The sequence below is a fragment of the Chrysemys picta genome, chromosome 5, assembly GCF_011386835.1.
Source record: "Chrysemys picta bellii isolate R12L10 chromosome 5, ASM1138683v2, whole genome shotgun sequence".
NCBI lineage: Eukaryota > Metazoa > Chordata > Testudines > Emydidae > Chrysemys > Chrysemys picta.
Window position 1 is genome coordinate 40,370,041 of NC_088795.1, and position 23,562 is coordinate 40,393,602.

Below are 23,562 nucleotides of genomic sequence, written 5' to 3' on the forward strand. Positions count from 1 at the left end.
GATCTTAATGGAGTTTCTCATATTCTCTATTCCCTCCTTTGTTTGGAGTGTGAGATCAAGAAATACAGAGATTAAAGTTTAACAAGCCTGGTACCATGTACAAAATATAAACGTGGTCTTAAATCATCACTGGGAAATTTACACTACTTGCTCTGGTGTTTTGATGCAGCTGTCAAAGGCAGAGGCTCTTGTGGTTAAATATAGCCTTTTTAGCCTCATGGCTCAGTCTCTTTTGTGTGTGGTTTCTCAGCATTATTTTACTTTACTCTGAAGGTGGGCTGAGCATAGGAGAGTCTGACGAAACAGTGGGCTGGGCCCTTGATCTGTGAGAGCTCCTGCCTTCTTGTGAATGACTACATTATAGAGAGCAGTACGCAGCAGCAGCAACAGAGTGGTGCTCTGCTCCTCCAGCTCTGCTTGGCAGGCGAGCCTCAAGTTCAGTGAACATCTACAAAAGCTAGAGAACTTTTCATCTTCCTCTGCAGATGAATTCTGCCTAATTGCACCAGGAAAATGGGCACAGGGGATTATATCTGCATTTCCATGAGTGGAGGGGCACCTTGGGGCTTTAGACTGCAAGGTGGCAAGGAGCAAAAGCAGCCTTTGCAAATCGCTAAGGTAGGACAATGAGAGAGATGTTATAAGTGTATTACGACAAGGAGGGAAAGAAAGAAAGAAAGAAGCTTTTTGTGATCTATATAGCTTCCAGTCAGAAGCCTTGAGGCAAGTTTTATTGTGGGGCTGGCTATGTTTGTTGGAAATGTATTTGGGGAGCTGCTTCCACAGGTGCAGACAGTGATTTTTTTTTAAATGATAGGTAATTCTTACCTTTTGATTACCTACAAGTACCACAGCTGTTTTCTTGCATGGGAAGGGCAGAATCTTATGAGATGATGAGTGCCTTCTGTGCCTACTGAATTCATTGGGTGTGGTGGAAGTCACTCAGCACCACACAGGATTGGGTCCCCGGTTAGCAAACCCAGTTTTGACTATTGATTTGTGACACTTTCTCTAGTCCTGGCATGGAATAAATAAATGATTTGGCATGAGAAAGTGTTCCTACTATTTTGGGACTCCTGGAAAGCATTACCCAGAGAGGAATCACTTCATATTAATGAAAAGTACATTGTCTGGAAATAGCTTTAATAGTTGCCAAACATGCCCTGATACGTATTTCATGGATTATAACCTGAAAATTGTTGAGCATATCACAGTTTATATTTATATATGAAGTGAAAGTACACAACAAAAAGTCTAAAACAACTTGGAACGGTCTCAAACCATGACATTTTGGAACAATTTTTTTTAAGTAGTTTGATATAAAATAAATATTCATTTTATTACAGACTATCGTTTTTCATGGTTATTAGGAATTGTAGAATGATAGCCATGTTGCCACATTATGTCATCTTAGACAAGGGGCCATTCTGTCCCCAACTATGGTATAAGCACAAATTCAATACTGCGAGAGCAGATTTTGGACTAGTGAATATAATAAATCCTGTCAGATTAACTTGAAGTCCAGAGATTAACTTGTATTTTATACCAATAAAATAAAAAAAGGAAACAAGAAAAAAAGGGGTATAGTCATTATCTCATAGTACTCAGTACTAGGTAGGTTGCTAAATTTTTAGGAATTTGATTTTGGGGCATTATTAAGCTAGTTCTTTAATCTTGTACTTCTTTTAGCTGGTAATATACATACTAATTACAGTTGCATTAAACTAATTGGGTTAGTTAGTTTTTCCAATTAGCAGAAATATTAGATATGGGAGAAAAGGATTTTACTTGTTTAAAACCAAGGGCTTGTGTCCGTTCTTTTGCTAGGAAAATAACATCTTTCATTCTGTTTTCTCTGAATTACTTCCAGCCATAAAATTTATCTTATTCAATAGTCAAGCTGCAGTTTATTGAACGTATTTTTCTCTTATCACTTGTAAGTATCATTGTCTCTTAACGTTTATTTTTAAATATTTCACAATACTCTAACAGTGTTTTTTGTTTAAAAAAATCAAAACCTGTTTGCATGCAACTCTTTCTTTGCAAGTAACTTCATCGATAGTAGGTGATGGTGGAATCCTGCCACCTAGTGAAAACATCAAGGAATGCAAAAGTCAAAGCAGATGGGTAGAACTGGGGTAGCTTTTGTTTGTCAAAGCAAAGCAAAGCAAAACCATGGTAGTTTTGACACAAGGTTCAGGTATGGCCCATCTCTGTTACAGACAAAGATGGGTAAAGTCAGGGGTTTTACAAAAAACAAAAAACCCAGAGATAGTTTGGATGTGTCCTAAGACTAATGCACCAAAACCACTAAACCACTTGAACCCTAAGGTTGGGAGAACTAGCCAAGTGATTACAGTTGTGACACATCTCTAAAAGCAGGAACCAATAGTTTTTAGAAAAGATCATTAAGGAAAGTATGTGTGTTTTACTTGTAATAAAAACCAATCAAATGGCCAAGTAATGCAAAAACTTTAGAACAAGCTTTATAAAAACAAAATGATATATATTTGGAAGGTACTGTTGGTAAACTAATGTCTCATGAAGTTGATTATGGGTACCAGAGTTTTAATTCCTCAGCTGCTGGTTATGATATGGCCCAGATCACTAGGGACTGAAAGCTGTCATTTTTGACTGGCCCAAGACTGCTCCTTCACAAGGCCAAGAACTTTTTTGGAAACCCAACTTGTCAATACCTTTCCCACCACATGCCTTTTCCTATCGTGACCAACCATGGAGAGTACTGTTAAAATCCAGCCAGGGCTCAATAGGGGCCTGCTATCTGACTCCCCACAAGATGTTCTGAATTGGCAGATCTCCAGGTCAGCCAGCCCTGTCTACTGGATGGGTTGCACTGACAGGTTCTGGGTGCGCAGGCAGATTAGGGTTTACTTGGTGCCCTGCATATCAACAAACACAGGCTCTGTCAGACCAGCAAGAGAAGTGAATTTTAGAGTAAGGGTTTGTCTAGACTGGGAAAACAAGTTATGTTTGGGAATGTATTAGCTAACACACTTTAATTAATGTGCACCTGTTCTAGGCGCGGCATGTTGTGTTTAAAAAACATCAGCTGTTTGAGGATAACCCTAGTCTGCCCCCTATGGTTGACCATGACCAACTAACTCAACATGAATTGCCCAAAATAGTGTTTAAAACTGTTGGTTAAAATGGAGAGCGACAAGGTGGATAAGGTAAGATTTTTTATTGGACCAACTTATTTTGGTGAGAGAGAGACAAGATTTGAGCTTACACAGAGCTTTTCTTTAGGTCCCTTTTTTTAATATATATATAACTCATTTTCTAACATGACTTATTTTTGATGTCTAGACAAGCCCTAAAAGGCCCCTTGCTGAACATATCCTGCTGTCAGTCTTCGGATACCAGGCCCTTCAGCTGCTTTTAATTTTGGGGTCACAATACAGGGAGAGGGTCAATCTCTAACATGGCTAGGACCCAACCCCTATATGGCTTATAAAACACTAATGAATTGTACCCGAGCATGAACTTTTCTCAGTATTGTTTCAGGTTGCTTCAAACCGTTTGCGTTTCACTTTCGGTTTCAGGTTCCTTTTGAACAAAATATGGTGAAATTAAATCCATATTGAAACCCCTCCGCATCTACTTGTTGCAGAAGTTCCTGAGTCTAACATAATTATGTAACCAACTGCCATATGGTTCATTACTGAACCTGAGGTAAAACAGTCTAAAAAAAAAAATCCAGAGACAGCAAAACGTTTTGTTGAGTGTTATGGCGAAACGTTTATGAGCACTAAAAATGTTTGTATGGAACCTAGTTGGTTTTGTTTGATTTGAACTCTAAACTAGCCAAATATCTCATGGCTTCAGGTAGGGCTGTGAATAATAGTTACAACAGACCATGAAAACCTAAAAAGTAAAGGTTTTCACTTTCAGTTTCATGTTTTGAGTAAAGAAAAAAAATGCCTTTTGTGTGAAAGCAAAACTTCTTTGGTGCAAAGTCACTGGATAAAGAATTGCAAAATGGTTCCTCTTTCCCCCCAATGCCAACTCCAACCCCAACCCAAACCCCAACCCCAAATACACAGCTTTTGACATTTCAGTGCAATAGGATTGTAGTTATGCACTTGTAGCTTGGTATGGTTTAAAACAAAGGAAGGGAAATTTGCAGTGGATTTTATTCCATTTTATAAAGACTATTCTGGAGCCTACAACGAATTCAGTTGTGCTAAAAAAAGCATGTAAAGTCTCTAATATTGTTGTTTTTTTTAAAAAGGCCCAGTCCTTCTACCAATTGAGATATAGGTTGTTCTGCCATGATATCAATGAGAGAAGGCTCAGACCCAAAGTTTGTGCCAACATAGATAAAATATGGTAGTGTGTCACCTTCGGAGAGGAATCTTTTTATTGGCATAATCTTTTTTTACCAGTGTATTCTCAGAGCTGATCAGAAATCAATAAGCAGTGGGGCACACTTCTCAATAGTGTTAATTTTCCCACAACCTCACAGGGAATTAGAGACTGTTCTTCTTTTACCTTTAGTGGTAAATCTTTTTTCTTTTAGGGGGAGAAAGGATTAAATGTCCTTTGAAGCATCATGAGGTTTGAGTATTGGAAGTTATGTTGCTTGAATAGTTCTACTCTGCAAAGTCTTCTATCTTTAGTTAACAAGACTTTGACATAGCTATACGTGAACTCATTTGCTTACATATTTGTTACACATAATGGATCAAATTAATCCATGGTATAACTGCATTAACTCACCTGATGTCAATAGAGCTACAAGAGGAATTAATCTATCCCATTATATATAATGGATGTTAAGTGTTTACTACGAAAACTCACATAACAAGGTGGGAAAGTCATGTTTTTCTTTGAAGTGGTTTTCTGGATATTATTTTTTCTTTAATTTAGTTTTTATATTTTATAAAATTAAAACTTTAAAAAAATCCAGGTCCTTCACTTATGTTATGGTGGACAGAGAAGGCACATGAACATAAAGATAAAAATGCCATCTTATTTTCATGCAGCCTGGCTTTTTAGACAGTTTCGTTGTTATTTCAGGAAAACATGTAAGCATATTTTGCTCTGAATAGGGATGCATATGTGAATCGGGGCCTTAGTATATGTATTATACACTGGTCTCAACCATTCTGTACTTTTTATTACTCTGAATAGCTAAGTATTTATTTTTTAAAACAAAACATTCATTCTAATAGATGAAAATCAGTAAAGCCACTTCATTCTCTTTGAGCAATACTATGAATATAAACATTTTGTCACTGAAAAGAATAGCTCTAGTTTACTGCATCCATAGAATGCTCAAACTCTTTTTTTTAATTAAGTAAAACTCTGTTAAATATTTACAAAATTATTAGCCATAAGTATTAATGCTATGTTTGGAATCATACCTAGAGGATGAGGTTTTCTGTTTGATTATTCCTAGCAAAAATAATCCAGAGAAAATACTTAAACTTTCTGGGGGGAAAAGCTCTATCTCTCCATCAGCTCTTAGAATGATAAAGCCATTTTGCTGAACACAGAAAAAATAATTGATTTCAAGGGGGTTGTGTGGGGCTTTTTGTGGTGTTGTTGTCTTTGAGAGTGCGCCATGTAGGGTGACCAGATGTCTCGATTTTATAGAGACAGTCCCGATTTTTGGGTCTTTTTCTTATATAGGCTCCTATTACCCCTCCAACCCCTGTCCCGATTTTTTACATTTGCTATCTGGTCGCCCTAGCGCCATGGATTATCTTATTTCCCTCGCTGTTCCACACCCCCTCATCCTGTGTTCTGCATCACATCAGAGCTACTATTTGCTGGCTGTAGAGGCCTGGCTGAATTTCTCTCCAGAACACATCAGTTCTGCACAGTACACGTACTGCACCAGGCACCAACGAGAGCAAAATCTGTGCAGCTTTTCCAGCTCCTGCTGGCTCAGGAAGCCAGAAATAAACAATTAGGCCCACTGACTTCAATCAAACTATTCTGACTGTCACCAGTTGAGGATCTGGCCCTTACTTTTTTTTAACATCGTTGGCTCCTTGAGCCTTATAAGAAAATATATGCACATGCATTAGCTGAGTAATCAAAAATATATACCTTGAAAGTTTAGGGGGGAATCCTCCTGATTTTATTTTTTAAAGCATTATTGATTTTAGTTCTCGTGAAGGGTATGAGGCTGACAGTGTTAAAGGCTAAAGATGACTGTCCATAGAATGAACCCCCTAGCAGTGGAAAGTCTCATTAGGGTAGACTGGCAAGTAAGGCATATTTACACACAGTCTTTTGCCTGCGGAGTTGTTTGGAGGGGCTGTATTTCTTTTCTGAAGAAGGCTTTATTAAGTCCTTTAACTGATACTGACCCAATTTAATAACCAATAATATTTTGCCTGTGCACATAGGACTTGATCCAACGCCTATTTCAGTCAATGGCAAACTTCCATTCACTTCAGTGGGGCAGCAGGAGGCCGTTATAGAGATTTGATTAAAAATCATTTTGAAAATTGAAAAACAATAAATTTAATTTGCCAAAATCAAGTGGAAACTGCCTAGTTTTGAACTCTGATGCTGAAATACTATGTTTGTCTTTCTGGCACTGAGTAGATAATGAAAAAGAAATTATTTCTAATATACCTTTACCACAGGTGGGGTTATCTGGGCTTCCAAAGTGTAGGGTTGTGAGTTTTTAAGTCATTTCATTACAGAGGGAAGGAAGGAAAGCTTTCTACTCCAGCAGCAATGCCAATGGAAGTGTTTAGTACTAAGGCACTAGTGTACTGCACAGCAGAACTGACACAACTGTATACCCTGTTTGGATATGCAGCCTCCATACCAAACTGTTTTTGGCATACTTTCCAAAAGCATTTATGCAAATACAATATGGTCTGGATATATGGCAAATATTCATTTGTGTTTGTTTCTAATAGATAAACTTCAAAACTTTATGCCAAGAGAGTTTTCAGTGGGAGAGAGTACATATTGGCTCAATATAAATAACTTAAGAAAGTAAAGTCTGTATCTAAATACTAAACTTACATTAGCTCCTTTGTGTAGCGCTTTGCTTCATTGTTTGAATTCTTTGCTGGAAACATTTAAAGTGTATTGTATTTTATTGTTTTGTATTTCCTGCCATTCTATTCTTATTAACTTAATAGTAAGTTTTCTTGGCTAAATTTGCAGCAAAACAGCATGACAGAAAATGATGTTTATAATATCCTTTAGGATTGTATCAGGTCATTAGAAAGAATAACTCCAGTACTTGTGTGTATCACAGAAGGGGGCTCTTGCATGCAGTGTGGAACCTGGGTTGCTTTACACTTATCTTCTCAAGCAGAAATTATTGAAGGGGCCCATTATTCGGGGGATTAACGCTCAGAGTTTATCACACTATAAAATGGCTTTTATTTTAAGAGATTGCTTCTAGTTTTGGAGGAACAATTTTGTCCCTGCAATTAATTGTGGACAACAATGAGAGGATTTAGAGAGTGAGCTACCTGACTGAACCCAGAATTCATTTCTACCACTATTGCTGGCAGGAACAAAAATGACACCACAAAATTGGAGGGCATATTGAGGGGCTTAAAAATTGGGACCAATAAAAACATGTTATATAAGGAATGATGTTTTCCACACTTTCTTCAGGTAGTTAGCTTTTCTCATCAGACCCTGCAGCCCTTGTGAGTGCACCAGTCACATTGGACAATAATGGAAGGACTGCAGGATCAGGCTTCAAGTTGAGGATGGTCAAAGCAGCAAGACTTGAGCACGCACCAGTGCTAGTCTACACTGGGAAATTATATCAACATAGCTACATCCCTTGGGGTGTTAAAAATCCACATCCCTAAGAGATGTGACTGTGCTAACCTAACCCCCGGTGTAGATAGCCTCTTGGGAGGTGGATGACCTACACTCATCGGAGAACCCCTCCCATCGGCATAGGTGGTGCCTACAGCGGCTACACAATAGCGTTTTATTTGCTGCTCATACTCCAGTGTAGTATAATGTGGAGTATGAGGGCCAAAATTTTAAAAAGAGCTGAGCACCCAACTCCCATTGAGAACAATGGGAGATGGAGGTATGCTGAGCACATTTGAAATTTGGCACTTGGTGGGTGCCTAATCACCTAAAATGGAGTTGAGCTTTTCTGAAAAAAATAAAAATAATAATAATAAAAAAAAAATCTAGCCCTAAGCTCTCTCGTGTTGACTGGAACTCTGAGCTTCAAACGTAAGTCCCCTGGGTAATATGCCATCTATTGCAGTTCTGACTGGGGCACATGAGTGGATCCTTTCCTCCTGATTTATAGACAACCTCCATCCCGTTTCTCTGATTGCCTCCATAGATATACATTTCAGTTCTAGATCCACTACCTATTGCCTTTGCTGGGTCCTTCTCCCATTCTTCCTAATCAGGACAGGGGTATCATACACAGGAAGCCAGTTCTTCAGCTTCCATGGAATTATGTCAGTTTGAACCAGATAAGGATATTGGCTTGATCTTCTTGAACTTTGCAGTTGTGGAGGCAAGGCTTGCTTGAGTGATCCCATCAGCTCTTTGAGAGTGTATCTGAGTATAATGGCCACACTCAAAGCTCTGTATGTGTTAAGTGTCATAAGCATGACAGCACTAGAAACTAGAGGACTTTGCTTACTGATGTGTTGTCTACACAGCCAAGTTAGACGTGCATTGGGTAAGGTGAGAATTTAAACCACTATAATAACGCTTGTATGACTACCTGTATGGTTATTGTAATACTCATACAAGATGCCCTTTTCTGGTTTAGCATATGTTACTTTGGAAGCTGTATAAAAGAAAGCACCCCAAAAGCCACTCATTCTGGAATAAGAGTATCTACATGGGGAGTTATACCTGCATAATCATAGTGGTTTAAGTACACAGACAAATATACTTGGTGAAGCTTTCCCTCATAGACAAACCCTCATACAATAAAGGGGGCACATGCTGGAGCTGTACAAACTCCCTCACGATACCCCACCAATGTTCTTCAGCTATCACGTCAAGGAACCACATCTAGTTAGTCTTCCATGCCCATTTAAGTCCTTGGCTTCTCTCTGCCACCAAGGGTGACAAGTTAGGTTTGAAAATCCCATTAGGCTCCTATCTGCATCTTAGGTGCCCAAATAACTTTGAAAATGTGTCCACAATTCATCAGAGAATATAAGCATGTGATTAAGTCGCATTTACTGAATGTGGGTGGACTTAGGCACATGCTTAAATGCTTTGCTGAATATGGATGGACTGCTGAATCCAGATCCCAGTAGGGAGCTAGCCTGGTCACCTTTTACTGAGTTCTGCAGAGTGGGGCCCTTTACACAGAAGTGACCTGCTTTTTCCTTTGGCAAGGGAGGAAAAGACAGGTAGATATTTCTGCCTTGTCTGGGATCAGCAGAAATCTGCTGGGATTTTGATGCATCTTGCCAGAAGTGACCGTAACTATTTATCTTATTTGAGAATTTTTGTTTGCTGAGCTTTTCTGCTAATTTGGTGTTTTGCTTTTTTCACCCTGGGGTAGTGAATAGAACCCTTTTATTTAACTGGATTCTAAGCACACCATTCCCCCCACCCCACTCCACTTCTGCTGAAAACTGCCTGATGAGCTGTATTTTTTGCCCACACTTTCCTTCCCTTATTCTATGAACTATTATTGCTATTTGCTCTTTGACTGAATGCCACCTATAAGAAACAGAATTCTTTTGGAATCTCTAAAAGGTTCTGAAAACTTTCTGCCTAGAACAAACTATCGCTTGACATAGAAGTGCAGAAGCTAGTAGGGCGCAGCTAATATAGCTGCTGTGTACCATTCAGTAGGTTGTTCTGCAAGTTATATTTTGGATTTCATATCAAACACCTGCTGACACATTTAATTGAGTTAGTTACAAAAAAGGATATAGAAATTATCTAAGAGGGAGGAATAATTTCCTACATTGTGAGGGTGTAGCAAAAAGTTTTTGCTAAATAAGTAAACATTGCATAGCCATTTCCCTGAACAGTCATGAAAATAATATTCCAGAATAGTTGTGGAAGACTTATACACATGATTCTTCCAATTAGAAGGAATTATTACTATATAAGGTTATCTATTTTAAGGAAGCTGGAACACATAAAATTACCTAATGTGCTGGAAGGTACGTTTTGTGCAGGGAGGTACTTGTTTGACATTATTCATTGCAATACTAAAATGAAAAACAAAATTTGCAAAATGCTAGGCTTGCAGGGCGACCTGATGCCTTGATAATCAGCATGGTTTCATTCAAGTTCTCAGTGATTCAAGTCTATATATGTTATTGACCAGTACAAAGGAACTATTCTTCAACTTGAAGTATAGGGTTGAGTTACAGAAAGTGCATAACATTTTTTTATGTAATTGACTATTGAACATATGGTACCTTAAGCAATGTTTACTTTATGTATTATTTCAGTGGACAAATTAATTAGATAAAGGGATCTGGGCTAACTTTAGCTCCCAGATGTGTACTACCTGTCAGAGATTATATGGGGTGCTTCTGGTAATTTAAGTGATCATAATTATAATAATCCAAAAATCCCATCATCAACATGTAGATATGCCTGAGTTGAGTAAACATCTAATCATAATGCAGCCACATTATTGAGAATTGCCAGATGTTGCTATTTCATACAGCCTTACAAGTTCTGCTTAACTGAATGTGGAGGCAGTCACATCGCTGAGAAATACCAGTGCTAGTTGTGGTGCTTTTTCTTAGTGGAAGCGGTTGCATATCAGCAGCAAAGTTTGTTACTGCTTTTGTCCTTTTGGTGAAATCATTTCTTACAGAACTACTTACTTCCTACAGGATATCTATACATGTAAATCAGAACAAGAAGTACATAGAATCAAAAACATTACAACTGTCCACCCTTCCCCGCCCCCCCAATTCCATACCTTGCTATCTATTACTTCCATTCCTTATATCATGGCTGAATTTAGACTGTAATCTCTTCAGGGCAGTCACCATGTGCGTCTATATATCTGTAAAGTACCAAGCAGATTGTGGATGCTCTAAAATAATTAATTATGAAGTGGGATACACTTAAACTACCTTTTCTTGCCTAAATTAACCTTCCTAGGAATTCTGCCACCAGTGGGAAACTTTGTACATTAAGACAGGTTTCACAGTAGTAGCCGTGTTAATCTGTATCCGCAAAAAGCACAGGAGTACTTGTGGCACCTTAGAGACTAACAAATTTATTTGAGCATAAGCTTTCGTGGGCTACGGCCCACTTCATCAGATGACTAGAATGGAACATATAGTAAGAAATATATATACATACAGAGAACATGAAAAGGTGGAAGTAGCCATACCAACTGTAAGAGGCTAATTAATTAATTACAGTTGGTATGTATAACACCTTTTCATGTTCTCTGTATGTATATATATTTCTTACTATATGTTCCATTCTATGCATCTGATGAAGTGGGCCGTAGCCCACGAAAGCTTATGCTCAAATAAATTTGTTAGTCTCTAAGGTGCCACAAGTACTCCTGTTCTTTTTGTACATTAAGGGTTCCAAGAGTGCGTCACAGTGGGGGAAAGCTGTAATAAACTGCAGGTGGGGGGGAAGGCTGCCACTGTGAAATCTCCAGCCAGGTTTGAAAGAAAGACCTTTGGTGCTTATCTGAACCAAATCCACAGTCTGAACTAGAGATGGCCCCAACCCCAAAATCTGCCAGAAATACCTCTGAAAGATGGGCAAGTAACCCAATCTATTTAGGTTTTAGATAGTGCCTATCACTACAGTTTCTAAACTAGACCCAGATCAGAATAGAAATAAAAATCCTGGAATGAATGCCCCCCAATTTTTTTTTAAAAATTATCTGAATTTTACAGTTTGGACCTGTTTCTGCTTGGAACATCTTGAATCTTTCCATTGACTTCAGTGAAGATAGGATCAGGCCCTAGACTGTGACAAAGTTATCAGAGTCTTCTATTTTTCAGGGTCATCAGTTTACCAGAAGCTTTCTGAGTTCATGGAATCATTTGTGACTCAAACAATGATGTGATTTACAAATTTGTATTATCTAGTGGGAGAGGGAGAGGGGGGAGTTTCAGACCCTCACATTTAGGGGTTTTTTCTAGTAAACTGTACAGCAATTGTGAAAAGCAACCCAGTAAATCTAAATTAAACTAATATGAGGGGACACTGGGTGCCTTTTATACTACACTGGAGAGAACAAGGCATAGGAGTTAATAATTAGATCTGGGAAGATCATCTTTGTGGCCTGTCTTTTTTTTTTTTTTTTTTATGTCATTACATGACTAAATGAAGCATTCAAATGCATTCACTGAAATAATGGTGGCATACTGTGTACAACTCTTGTGTGTCACTCAGTTGTTGTTTTCTTCAACTGACGATTAGCATAGCTGTCCTGGAAAAAGTTGCATAGATCAGAATTAACAGACTCACCCTTGGTGATATTGATTGAAATTAAAATTAGAGCCGCAGCGAATTGTTCAAATCAGACCTAAACTTGGGCCCTTTGGATTCCTCCTTAATCAGTTTTGAAGAACAATTAAGAGCAAGCATGGTTCATCAGCTTCTGGGCCATGCAATGAAAATGCAGTTGAGCCACATGAACAGACTTCTTTGAGATTTCTGGTCCTACTAGCTTCTGAAATGCTTTTGTGCAATGTTGCTGTCTGGGTAAGAGAGGGGAACAGTTTTCTACACAATTAGCTCCCTCTGCTATTTAATATGAAGTAGTTTTATAGCCTCACTTCAGTTTGCTCTGCACCCAGTCGAAAGGGCAGACGGTGAGAAAAGATGGGGGGGGGGGAGAAAGAGGCCAAGGTACATGAAGAGTGTCACCAGATAAATACATGTAGATCCACTAAAAAGCATCAGTCACTAAAGGCCAAATTCTGTCCTTGGATATGTCCAAGGAATTTCCATTGACTCCTACCAGAGTTGTACAATGTGTATCCAAGAACTAAGTATGGTCTTTAACCAGGAGGAGTGGAAACTAATGATATCGGAAAAAGGGTAGGTAAAACTGAAAGCCTAGTGTGGACACAATCATACCAATACAACGGTGCTTTATACTAGTATAGATGTTTTTTTACAAGCATCTTTACAATAGTATGCCCAGTGTGAGTTTTCCAGCCAGCCAGCCAGCCCCCCTTCTATTCCCCCTCCCCATGGCTTCGCAAGGTAGCATGGTGACTTTGCCTCAGTTTCCCTACCCCACCACTCATCTAGCTCTGTGACAGATGGCTTCTCCTTATGACTCTAGTTGGTTTGTTAATAGTCTCATCCCTTCCAGGGCAATAAACAAACAGTACAATACACCAGAAGTCCTATGTACGCAGGAATGGGTCAATAATCCCAGCCCCCAGCAGAGTCCTGACCTCTTTGCTGGGGATGGTAGGAGAACTCAGACCCTCCCATCCAGTCATGCTTCTGGGTTCCAGCCCAGGAACCCTGTATTAAGCAGCTAGGACCCGTTCCTCCCAGTCCCTTGCTCCTGCCTACTTCCCCTCTCTTATAGGCTTTTTCCAGACACAACTTCTCCTCTCAGTAGTCTTTCTAGGAACCATCTTCTCCTTTGAGCTGCAGCCTTCTTATCCCCCAGCTGTTGCTGGACCAGCAATTAGCTGCAGCTGAGGAGATAGCAAGCCTACCTGTTAACCCCTTAGTGGCTGTGGAAGAAGGGGGTCTATACATGGTAAAACTGTGTCCACACTAGCAGACTGTTCTGCTTTAACTAAAGTGGTTTCAGATTGATACAGGTAAAGCAGTACATACACTGTGTGCAGACCAGCTCTCAGAACAAGTTCATAGTAAAGATCCTGCTGTAAAAGCCTTTAGGAGCATCACTGATCAGAAGTGAGACCCATTTGCGTGCATGCCTTGCTAATGGTTAGACCACTCTAGGGAGTGTCCAAGGTGAAATCCACTTGCCAGTACACAGCCTGTGTAAATGAGCTGTGTGTGAGAGAGAGGATGGACTCTCCCCTCTCCCATCCAGGCTACTTCACTACTGTGTCCTCTTTTACCCCTGTGGCAGCACTATCATAGGTCCATGCCCCCATACCTTAAAATGCCTTTGCAATAGGTCTTGGAAGATCAGTAGTATAATGGAGGTGCAGACTCCCTGTAGTTACTTCCTGCAGCCAACTGCCTGTTTAGCAGAAACATGCTGGTCCCACTGGGTTCAGAATCTTTCACATCTTCAGAGGGGTCAGAAGTAGGGATTATTCCTTATGCTGATTCCTGGGTTCCTGAATGGAAAAATGGAACAAGAAAAATAGATTTGAAAAGCAACATAATTTCCCTTTGATTCAGTGACACAGATGCACTTCCCAAAAGGCTGGTCCTAGGGTAGACCCCCAGGCGCCAGCTTCCAGGGAGCACCAGACTGTTATACTGCTCTGCTGATTGGCCAGCCATTTTGGAGCAGGGGAGAGGTTGCTAAAGTGGGGAAGGGAGGGAAACCAAAAACATTTTCCACCCAGGGCTGCTCCTGACTTCCCATGTGTGCTTGAAGGGATGTTTTTTGTATGGGTTTGTGCTTTAAGTCATACTCAAACTGAAATATTATGAGTCACATTAATTCTGCAGAGCATCTATAAGTAGACTGTTTAGTAAGGATCAGAGAACTGAGGTCAAAGAGGGTTGAATATAAGTAGGAGACACAAGCAGTAGAGAAGAATTCCTTAGTTACACACAGCTACTGTATTAATGAATGTATCCAGGTTTTTAGTAGAAAGATAAGTTACAGGGCAAAATAACAGAGAAAGGGAAACTGAGCTCTGACTTTTCATTTTAATTTATTTTTGTGTATAAAGGCAATGATTTGTGACTTGTTTAAAGGCTATCCAGTTCTTAACATGAGTGATTCCTAGAGAAACTTGAGAGGGTACTCACAGTTGCTATAACACAAAATGTCAAAATGGCCCTTCCTCCCAGAATTAGATCAGTTAAAGTGCGGCCAGCAAAGTCATAGCCATTATCTTAGACAACGTGAGTCAGATAATCTTTTTTTTAGGGGAAGAAAAGCAGCACATTAGATTACATTCCTGTTCTGTTGCTCAGAGTGCTCTCAGTCACAAAATGACTTCTTTATTATTATGATCAGTGACACCAATTCTTTAAACGAGAACTTACCATAATGGAATTTTGAGCTGAGTAGGACAAATAGCTGTGTCTTTAAAAAGATAACCTTAAATAGGGCCAAAAAAGCACATGCAATAACCATTGACTTCAAGTGGTATGGATCACATGCATCCTGGGGCAGAATTTGACCAATATTTTCATGAACTAATTCAAAACTGGTCCACGTGAGTATTTTTGTATTTGTTGGTTTTGCTCCTGTGGGTGATTTCCTGTTCTTAATCTTAATTCACTCCCTTCAAAAGATACCTAGTACTGGGACCCACTATGTCACAGATCACAGCAGACACTCATTCTGATACTATCCTCCATGACTAATGTGCAATCAATGTTGGACACTTCCTCTGGATTATTTTTCTTTTCACTAAGAGCTTCTGAAAAAGGCATAGTGTATGTGAGTGAAGGAATAGACGGAGAAAATTCCATTTCCTGTTCTATTTGTATCTCATCTCTTTGAGCTTGTATTTGACCTTACTCTGGGAGTGGGTGCATCCTCCATAACTCAGATCTAGTGGGAAATATTACACTGAGGATTTTTGTTTTTATAGCTGCCACTTCCTTAATCTCCACGAGCACAAGTATTTGTAAATTGCTCCTTTTAACTTGGTAGAAACTAAAATGTTCTGGTTTCTTATGTAGGCAAGCTATGCTTACTCTTAAAATAAACTGTGAGGATCTAGCACTATTTTGGAAACTGTCCATAGTGAAGTTTCTTTAACTCAATGGCTGCAACAATAGTAGAAGAGTCTACAAAATAAACAAAAGCAATAATACAAACACCAAATGAAAAGGAAAGTCCATCTCTTATATTAATATAACTAAATATCAGGGGTGGCCAAACTGTGGCTTGCAAGCTGAATGCGGTTCTTTTACAGTTAAAGTAGGGCTCGTGGAGCCCCCCAGACCTCCAACATTCTCCATCTACCAGACTGGGGGGAGCTCGGGACCTCTGCCTCACAGTGGGGTAGTGGGGTAGGGGTTTCTCCAAGTGGGGTGAGGGGGTCTCAGGGCTTCAGCCCTCTAAGGCACACCTGCTGGGGCTTGGGGTTCAGCAGGAGCAGGCTGAACCCCCAGTCCCAACCAGTGCCTCCCACGGAGCTGAAGCCCCAAACCCCGGCAAGTATGCCCCGTCTCTTTAATGTCTGAAGATTGTCATATGCAGCTCAGAGAGTCAGTAAGTTTGTCCACCCCTGCTATATATGCCAAAAGCTTGCTACAGGGGTGAAGTATTTTGAATGGCAAGTAGGTATTTTAGCAGGATAAGCTAATCTCTTTGAACCATATGAGTTATTAAATTAAATCTGTAAAATGGTAGTTCTTTCATGTCCTCTTATATATTCCAGATGTTTGTCATCATCATGTTCAATTTTTTGCTTTTGTTAATTTTAAAAAATGCTTTAATACTAGTTATCACTTCAGCAGCTGGAATATAACTTGAACAATATACAAATGTATTCCCTGTAGCATTTCTACATGTTCTTCCTTCCTCTATTTCTATTGCTCCCTTTTTTTTCATACCAAAATTATGAACACAAGTTGAACATTTAAAATTCCAGTATTTGTTTATTAATTATAGTAAGACTAGATGCAATGGGGCATCTCTCTCCCCCATGCAACGCCCCTGAAGTCAATGGAACTTCACCAGAAGAGTTTTTTGGCATATTTTCTCCAGCTAGAAAAATATATGTATCATAGGTTACTGGATGTTATGGTTATGATACAACAATGAAACCTGAGCCAACTATGAATAGCATATTATCCTTCAGAGATGTAGTTATCTTTTAGCAGATTTCAAATATTTGACATCCATAAATATATAAAAGTCAGTGATGATTCCATAACAGCAACAATTCGGAGGAGTGTTTAAGGAAATTAGGCACCTAACTACCTTGGAGGATCTGGCCCTAAATGGCTCACAAAACTTTGTCCCACTACTAGCCTGCATTATCCAATTACCCACCCAAGAGCCTAATCCTGTAAGGAAGGCATGATGTAGTCATGACTTTGGCAGGCCCTGTGGAGTCTGACTTTTAAGAGGGACTGACTGCTTCTTTGTCTTCCATGTTTTCCTAAGTGTTGTAAAAAAAATTAAAAAAAAGCACACCACATGGAGTAGTATTATCTTTTTATTTTTTAAATGAGGTCCTTTGTACATGCTCAAGTACCATTACAGCACCTGTGGGAAAGTAACTTTCACATTACCTCCAAAGTACTCTGGCAAACCACCTCTTCTCTGAGAAGGAGAGATTACGGGGTAGCTAAGGCATTTGTTAGCTGTGACAACACTGTTGGTATAATGGTGGAGACATCTTTTGTATGCATCACAAGTTGATATCTGGATTGATGCAGCAGTTAGAGCACTGAACAACAAGGGCAGCAAGGTGCTGCAGTCCACACTCTGCAATCTTTTCATTGTGCATTCCTACACCATGTTTGACCATCTGCATTGCTGCTCCACAGTTACACTCTGAAGATTAGACCAAGACAAATTTCTGTATTGTGGCAGCACTCTGGTCATTCCTGACAGCAGCCTGTTAAGCCTAGTCCAGAAGCTGCCTTCCAGGTTGCAAACAAGTGGATGTAAAGTAGGACTTCTGAACTTCATCAGCGTGCCTGTCTCTGCACCTCAGAGTTGCTGTGACTCTGCGAGGCTGTGGCAGTAGACACAGCAAGGATGACAGATTTCTCGTGGCATCCCCTGTGAGTAGCGCAAGCAAAATGAAAGTAGACACAGGTTTTCATTCTAAGCAACAATCAGCCCAAATGAAGGCCCATGGTTGCCTGCTATGCTGTATTGTTTGTCCCATCCATCCCATTGTTGTATCTATAGGGATGTGCTATTGTGCATAGGGATACAATGAAGAGTAAAACCTCATTTCATTTAGTACTGTGTTTTCATAAAGATGCATTGTGTTATACTCCTAAAACTGGCAACTGTGCAACTACCTTAAACCATATCACTTTGTGATCTCCTAAGCATTGCAAGGTCTCTCTGCCATGGGAAAGGTGACGTGCTGCAGAAATTAATGTTATTCTTTCAGTAGGTGGCACTGTTTCTGCTGAGTTAATACTGACCCAGTGTCCCCACATGGTGCCAGGAAGAACTGTGCTGCTGGAGGTGCTATATTTCAGGTGAAACATAAAACTGATGTCCTGACTATTCTTGGTCATTTGCTTTTATTTATTTATTTTTGCAATGGTTGGGCTATTAATGTTAGTGTCCCAGCCAAATTCCAACTGTGCAACTACATTAAATCCTGCCTATAGTTTAAGCTCATCTCCTACAAGCCATGTTTTACAGACAGTGCTGCTGTTAGAGTAGCTGCATTTCAGTAGTGTGTGAAGTGGTGGCTACATATAGGGGTTGTAGGTACTCCAGCACAGCACGATGAAATCCAGGACTGAATCTGGCCCAGTCAGTAAAGCACTTTGGAATCATTCAGGAGTAATGGAACCATATAACTGTATGGAAATTATTATTGGAGAAAGGTAATTAAATAAAACCCTGTCAAGTGACTAATAGAAAAAAATACTTCAGATTCTCACATTCTGGAACTAATGTAAGAGTTGTTAAAAATGGCTAAACTAAATTTTTTTTTGGCCCTTTCCCAAAATGACATAGCTCCCTGCATTTGCTTATAAATTCAATGTTTAAACTTTGTGACTAGTGTAACCCTTGTAATTCAACATCATTCCCCCTGATGTTTTGATTAATGTACTTTAATGATTAGAACTCTACTGTAGCTCCTTTGTTAATATAAATCCATGTTACAAAGAATTGTGTTCCCTCTACCTCTCAATTAAACAGTAGTGCCAGTGGTTTGTTGCTAGACTGGTGGGAATATTACTTGAATAATCCATCTCTAGTTCTGTGGTCTTAAAGAGCCACCAGTTCATGTTTAATTAAATCTTTAGTAAGTTTGTAACAGCATTTCTTACATCAATCCTTATTACAGATCATCTTTAAATAGAATGTACAATAACATATTGAAATATATATACATAAATGCCTCCATTATAGGATTAAAATTAATATCAAGATAAAATCCTGTTTTTCACTACAAGAATCGGGTTTTAAGAAAGCATGAATGTAGCATTGTAATATTGACAACTCGTGCAGTTTTATCGTGAATATTGTGATATTTGCAGTGTTCTTTAAAGCCACAACTACTGGAATCAGGTTATCTTCAAATTGCAGTTCTCATTAAAAAATAATAGTAAATTTCTAGTCCTCCTAGTAGCTGAGAAAAACTTGAAATGCTAAGTGATGCTATACGAGGAGGCAAAGAAAAAGAACCCAAAATGTATTCATTTTTAAATATCATTTTAAAGCCAGTTTCATGACTTTTGGGAGCCCGGTCCATGGTTTTTGAATGCTTTGGGTTGGCAATACTGTTGTTGTACTCTTCACCATCACTGTGGGCAGGCAAGAGAACAAAACTTCCAATACTATCAGTTTTCTATAGACTACAGTTTTTTGACTTTATAGGTCTGTGAGGAAAATCCTTACTCTACTGGGAAATCCATGTCTGATTCACAATCTGTGGCATTCAGTGATCACTCAGTTCTTAAGGTGCTGCAAGAGCTCTGCTTTATTGTGTGTCTGTCTCCAGCTGGCTGTGCATAATAAAAGCTTCACAGCACTCTCCTCAGATTCACTGTCCTTAAAGGCACAAGCCCCAACACCAGTGCCACGCTGCCCGTCCACATTTTCTCACCTCCTTGGACAGGACAGCCAAACAGATAGATGAGAGGGAAACGGGGAGGAGGGAGAGGGTATCCGGGCCAACACATTTTTTTCCACAGGCGGGAAGGAGGAAGGGAAAGTAGATCCAACCCTGAGCTACTAGCACTTTCTGCTCCCTTCTCTCCAACCTCTGCTCCTGGGAAAAGGCTATTGGCTCATCTTACTGTCTCTTCCTCCTACCCTGGAATTATAATTAGCTGCTTAGACGAGCGGGGAAGGAAGGAGCGGAGCAGAACTAAGCAGAAATATTTCCCACAGAAACAGAGGGAGTAGAAAGAGCCCAACAACTCATAGCTGATTCTCCTCCTTCTACCCACTCCAGTCCTGTGAAAAGCCCATCATCCCAACTGTTCCCTCCCCTAAGAAAACCCACAGTCAACAACACACTGGGCACTTGAGGAAGATCCTGCCTGGGATGATCTGGCAGGCTTTGTGGAGGGGGTCCATGCCATGGCTTCCAAGGTTTTGGAGCTAACCCCACAACAACATCAGGCCAGCAGGTGGGAGGGAGGGTCAAGAGACCCCCAACGGAGCTGCCCCCTCCAAGGCTGGGATAAGGCGATATTGATGCCACCAGCCTTTTCCATTCCTGGCCTGGGAAAGTATGTGAGGAGGCTTTCAGGAGAAGAGGAGGGCAGGGGAATTAAAATAAGCTGAGGGGCTCTGATGAGAAATGTGTGCATGGGAGGGGTAGAAACTGAATTAACAGGTGAGAGCAAAGCCGAATTAACTGGTCTGTGTGTGATGGGGCCAAAAAGTAATGGGAGGGGGGTATAAAATGAAGTGGCTGGTATGTAGTGTGGAAGGGCAGAATTTATTGGCTTGTATGTGGTGAGGCAGTACTAATAGATACGCCTAGTAGGCAGGATACTAATTGGTCAGTGTGTGGTGGGAGCAGCACTTTTTGGTCATTGAATGGTAGAACTCACCACAAGATGGTTTCCCCTCCCCCTGCAAAAACTTACAATAAAATGAAACAAGAGGCTTGTCTCCACAAATAGGTCGTTCACAGCACACTGGGGTCTGAATATCTTTCACAAGCCACAGACTAACTAACTATGTGAACCCTGTTGATGCACATTAACAGTTTGCTAATGTGTTTTGATCTATTTTTGAAACTGGATGGATCAAAGCACATTAATGAACTGTTCATGCACATGAGCAGAGTCCACATGGATAGTCGGTCCATGAAAGGAGAGTGAACGGTAGATGCAAATCCCAGCTTGCCATGAACCAAGTGTTTAGACAAACCCAAAGTTAATTTTCTCTGAAAAAATATGACTTTTTAATATAAAAGTTTTTGGCTAAAAACCAGAAACATTTCAGGGTTTTCTTTTTTCTTTCTCGGCAAAGAAGTTGAAACTCTTCATGGAAAGCAGATGCACTGTGTGAAAAAAATTGTTTAGTTAAAAACCCAGTTTTCCCTGGAAACATTTGACAGAAAATGTTCAACCAGTCCTAGTGCATGGTGTTGAGAATAGGATTAATTTTTCTAAATTTGTGGGAGGAAACATTGTTTTGGGGCAAGGAAGGATGCAGGAGCCGGGGAAGGATGGAAAGATGTGCAAAGCAGTCTCTTCTTCTTGCCCCTCACTGCCTTAATCGTTTACCTAAAATCCACTGTCCTCCAAATCCATTCCCTTTCCTTGTCCAGACTCTCACTATGTTTCCACATGCCTCAGCCATTTCTCTACCCCATAATATGAAAGAGGGTAAGATCAATGAGGGTTAAGGGGCGGTGGTGTAGAGCGATACATACAACCTCACCCCATGCAGGAGAGGAGCCAATGAGCTTTGCAACACCTGCTCTTCTCTTTAGGGGAAGAGGAGCCAGGGTACCCTTTAATTCCCATTTGCACCCAGAGGGTGAGGTACCAGGGTATCCTGATCTCATCTGGAGCCTCTAAGCATTCCTGGAATACAATTCCATTACAAATAATTGCAAGAGGGAAAAGATAATCTTGTTGCTAAACCTAGTCCTGTGCTATCAGGAGTTCTATTGCACAATAAGGCATTTTAATCTTCTGCCCCTCAATTCCCCCATCTGAAAATGGGGAAAATAGTTTCGTACTTCTCAGATTCGATAATGTTGCAGAGCACTCAGCTCCTGCAATGGATTTCCTATAAGAAAGCCACGTATTTTTAATGGTTAAGTCCACCCCTATATGGTATTGCTTAGACAAAGTTAGGAAACCAATATATTATTTACTAATAGCAAAGTTATAAGTACAGTAGAACCTCAGAGTTAAAAACACCAGACTTATGAACTGACCAGTCAACCATATTCCTCATTTGGAACCAGAAGTATGCAATCAGGCAGCAGCAGAGAGACAAACACCGCCCCCCCAAAACAAACAAAAAAAATGTAAATAAAGTACAGTACTTTGTTAAATGTAAACTACTAAAAAAAAGGGAAAGCAGCATTTTTCTTCTGCATAGTAAAGTTTCAAAGCTGTATTAAGTCAATGTTCAGTTGTAAATTTTTGAAAGAACAACCATAATGTTTTGTTCAGAGTTATGAACATTTCAGAGTTACGAACAATCTCCGTTCCCGAGGTGTTCGTAACTCTGAGATTCTACTGTAACAGTTTGAAATAATTGCAGTTAGCGATGAACATGGAGAGGCACATTAACGCAACTAAATATATACTACACTTATATGGTGAGAAGTTAAATCACATCTATTGTGATGCAAAGTGGTCTCCATCACAATGATAAGTGTCAGAAAGTTACCACACAGTGGTATGAAATAACAAAGTAATTTCCCTCTATGCCAAGGACAGGCAAATGCTGTGGTATCGGAGATACTATGGTGTGACAACTGTTGCCAGAAGTTAATTCTTTAATAGCCACTGATGTGGTGCTTTAACTGGTGGCCACATATTATTAAACAGTTTTCACTACACTATACAGATTGCTTTAAACATTTGTTTAAAACACCGAATAAAATAAAATTAAACAAAATTTCCAAGCTGTGGCCTTAAAAAATGCACTAAACAAGATGTTCTCTTGAAATTTCACATGTGTAACTTGTACAGTATCTATGCGTGTATGTACATATACTTTAAAGCAACATATTAAACAAAGAACTATAGTTATGCATGTTTTTGTAATCCAAATAAAGTAGGTAGTGTTTTTATAACTATCGAGTCTTGGCTTATGGAGAATGTCTTCAAATAGAAATGGAAAGAGTTTTATCACTACAAACAGGTCTGATTCCCATAAAAGGAAGTTGTTTCTTTTTTCTTCTGCTTCTCTGGAGAACTGGCTACAAAGTGGGAATTGTTATGGTATGACTCATTTGCAGAGCACAGCTACAGAATAGAGAGTTCAGATAGGATTTTAATAAGATAGAGCCAGATTAGATTCTGTATTGCGCATGAGGGTGGTAAGTTTTGAAGAGGAAAACCTCGAACTTTATAAATTATCATTTTTCTCTAAGACAAAATTGATCTAACTTTATCTCTAGTCTTAGTTTTACCAAAAATTCTATTCTCACAGGCAGGGGTGCTGGGCAGCTGGAACAATTTATATTGTGGGGGTGCTGAGAGTCAGTGAACCAAACTGTAAACCCTGCATATGATGGAAACCACCTCAAGTCAGGGGGTGCTGCTGCTGCACCCCCAGGACTCCTAGTTCCAGCACCTGTGTTCACAGGCAAATTCTCATTGCATTGCTCTGCTCTA

The 23,562-nt window shown here is 39.7% G+C and overlaps 1 protein-coding gene and 1 long non-coding RNA gene across 7 annotated transcripts in view; one reads left to right on the plus strand and one right to left on the minus strand.

The window, feature by feature from the left end:
• Nucleotides 1–344: 344 nt before the first annotated feature.
• SYNPO2 (synaptopodin 2) overlaps nucleotides 345–23,562 on the plus strand; it is a 115,426-nt gene continuing 92,208 nt past the window's right edge. For 2 of the 6 annotated variants that reach the window (XM_065596289.1, XM_024106409.3), the window contains exon 1: nucleotides 362–618. Coding sequence is in view for 1 of the 6 variants with exons in the window: in XM_005290303.5 (XP_005290360.2) it covers nucleotides 514–618 (105 nt within the window). In the remaining 5 variants the exon portion in view is untranslated. Of the gene's footprint in view, nucleotides 724–23,562 lie in introns of all 6 variants that reach the window. The other 4 variants (XM_005290303.5, XM_042842375.2, XM_065596287.1 and 1 more) reach the window with 4 other exon arrangements.
• The window catches only part of LOC122172381 (uncharacterized), a 45,841-nt gene continuing 32,527 nt past the window's right edge, over nucleotides 10,249–23,562 (minus strand). The window contains exons 2-3 of the long non-coding RNA XR_006172654.2: nucleotides 14,051–14,237; nucleotides 10,249–10,987 (exon numbers count right to left, since the gene is read on the minus strand). This is a non-coding gene — a long non-coding RNA (uncharacterized LOC122172381). The remainder of the gene's footprint in view (nucleotides 10,988–14,050; nucleotides 14,238–23,562) is intronic.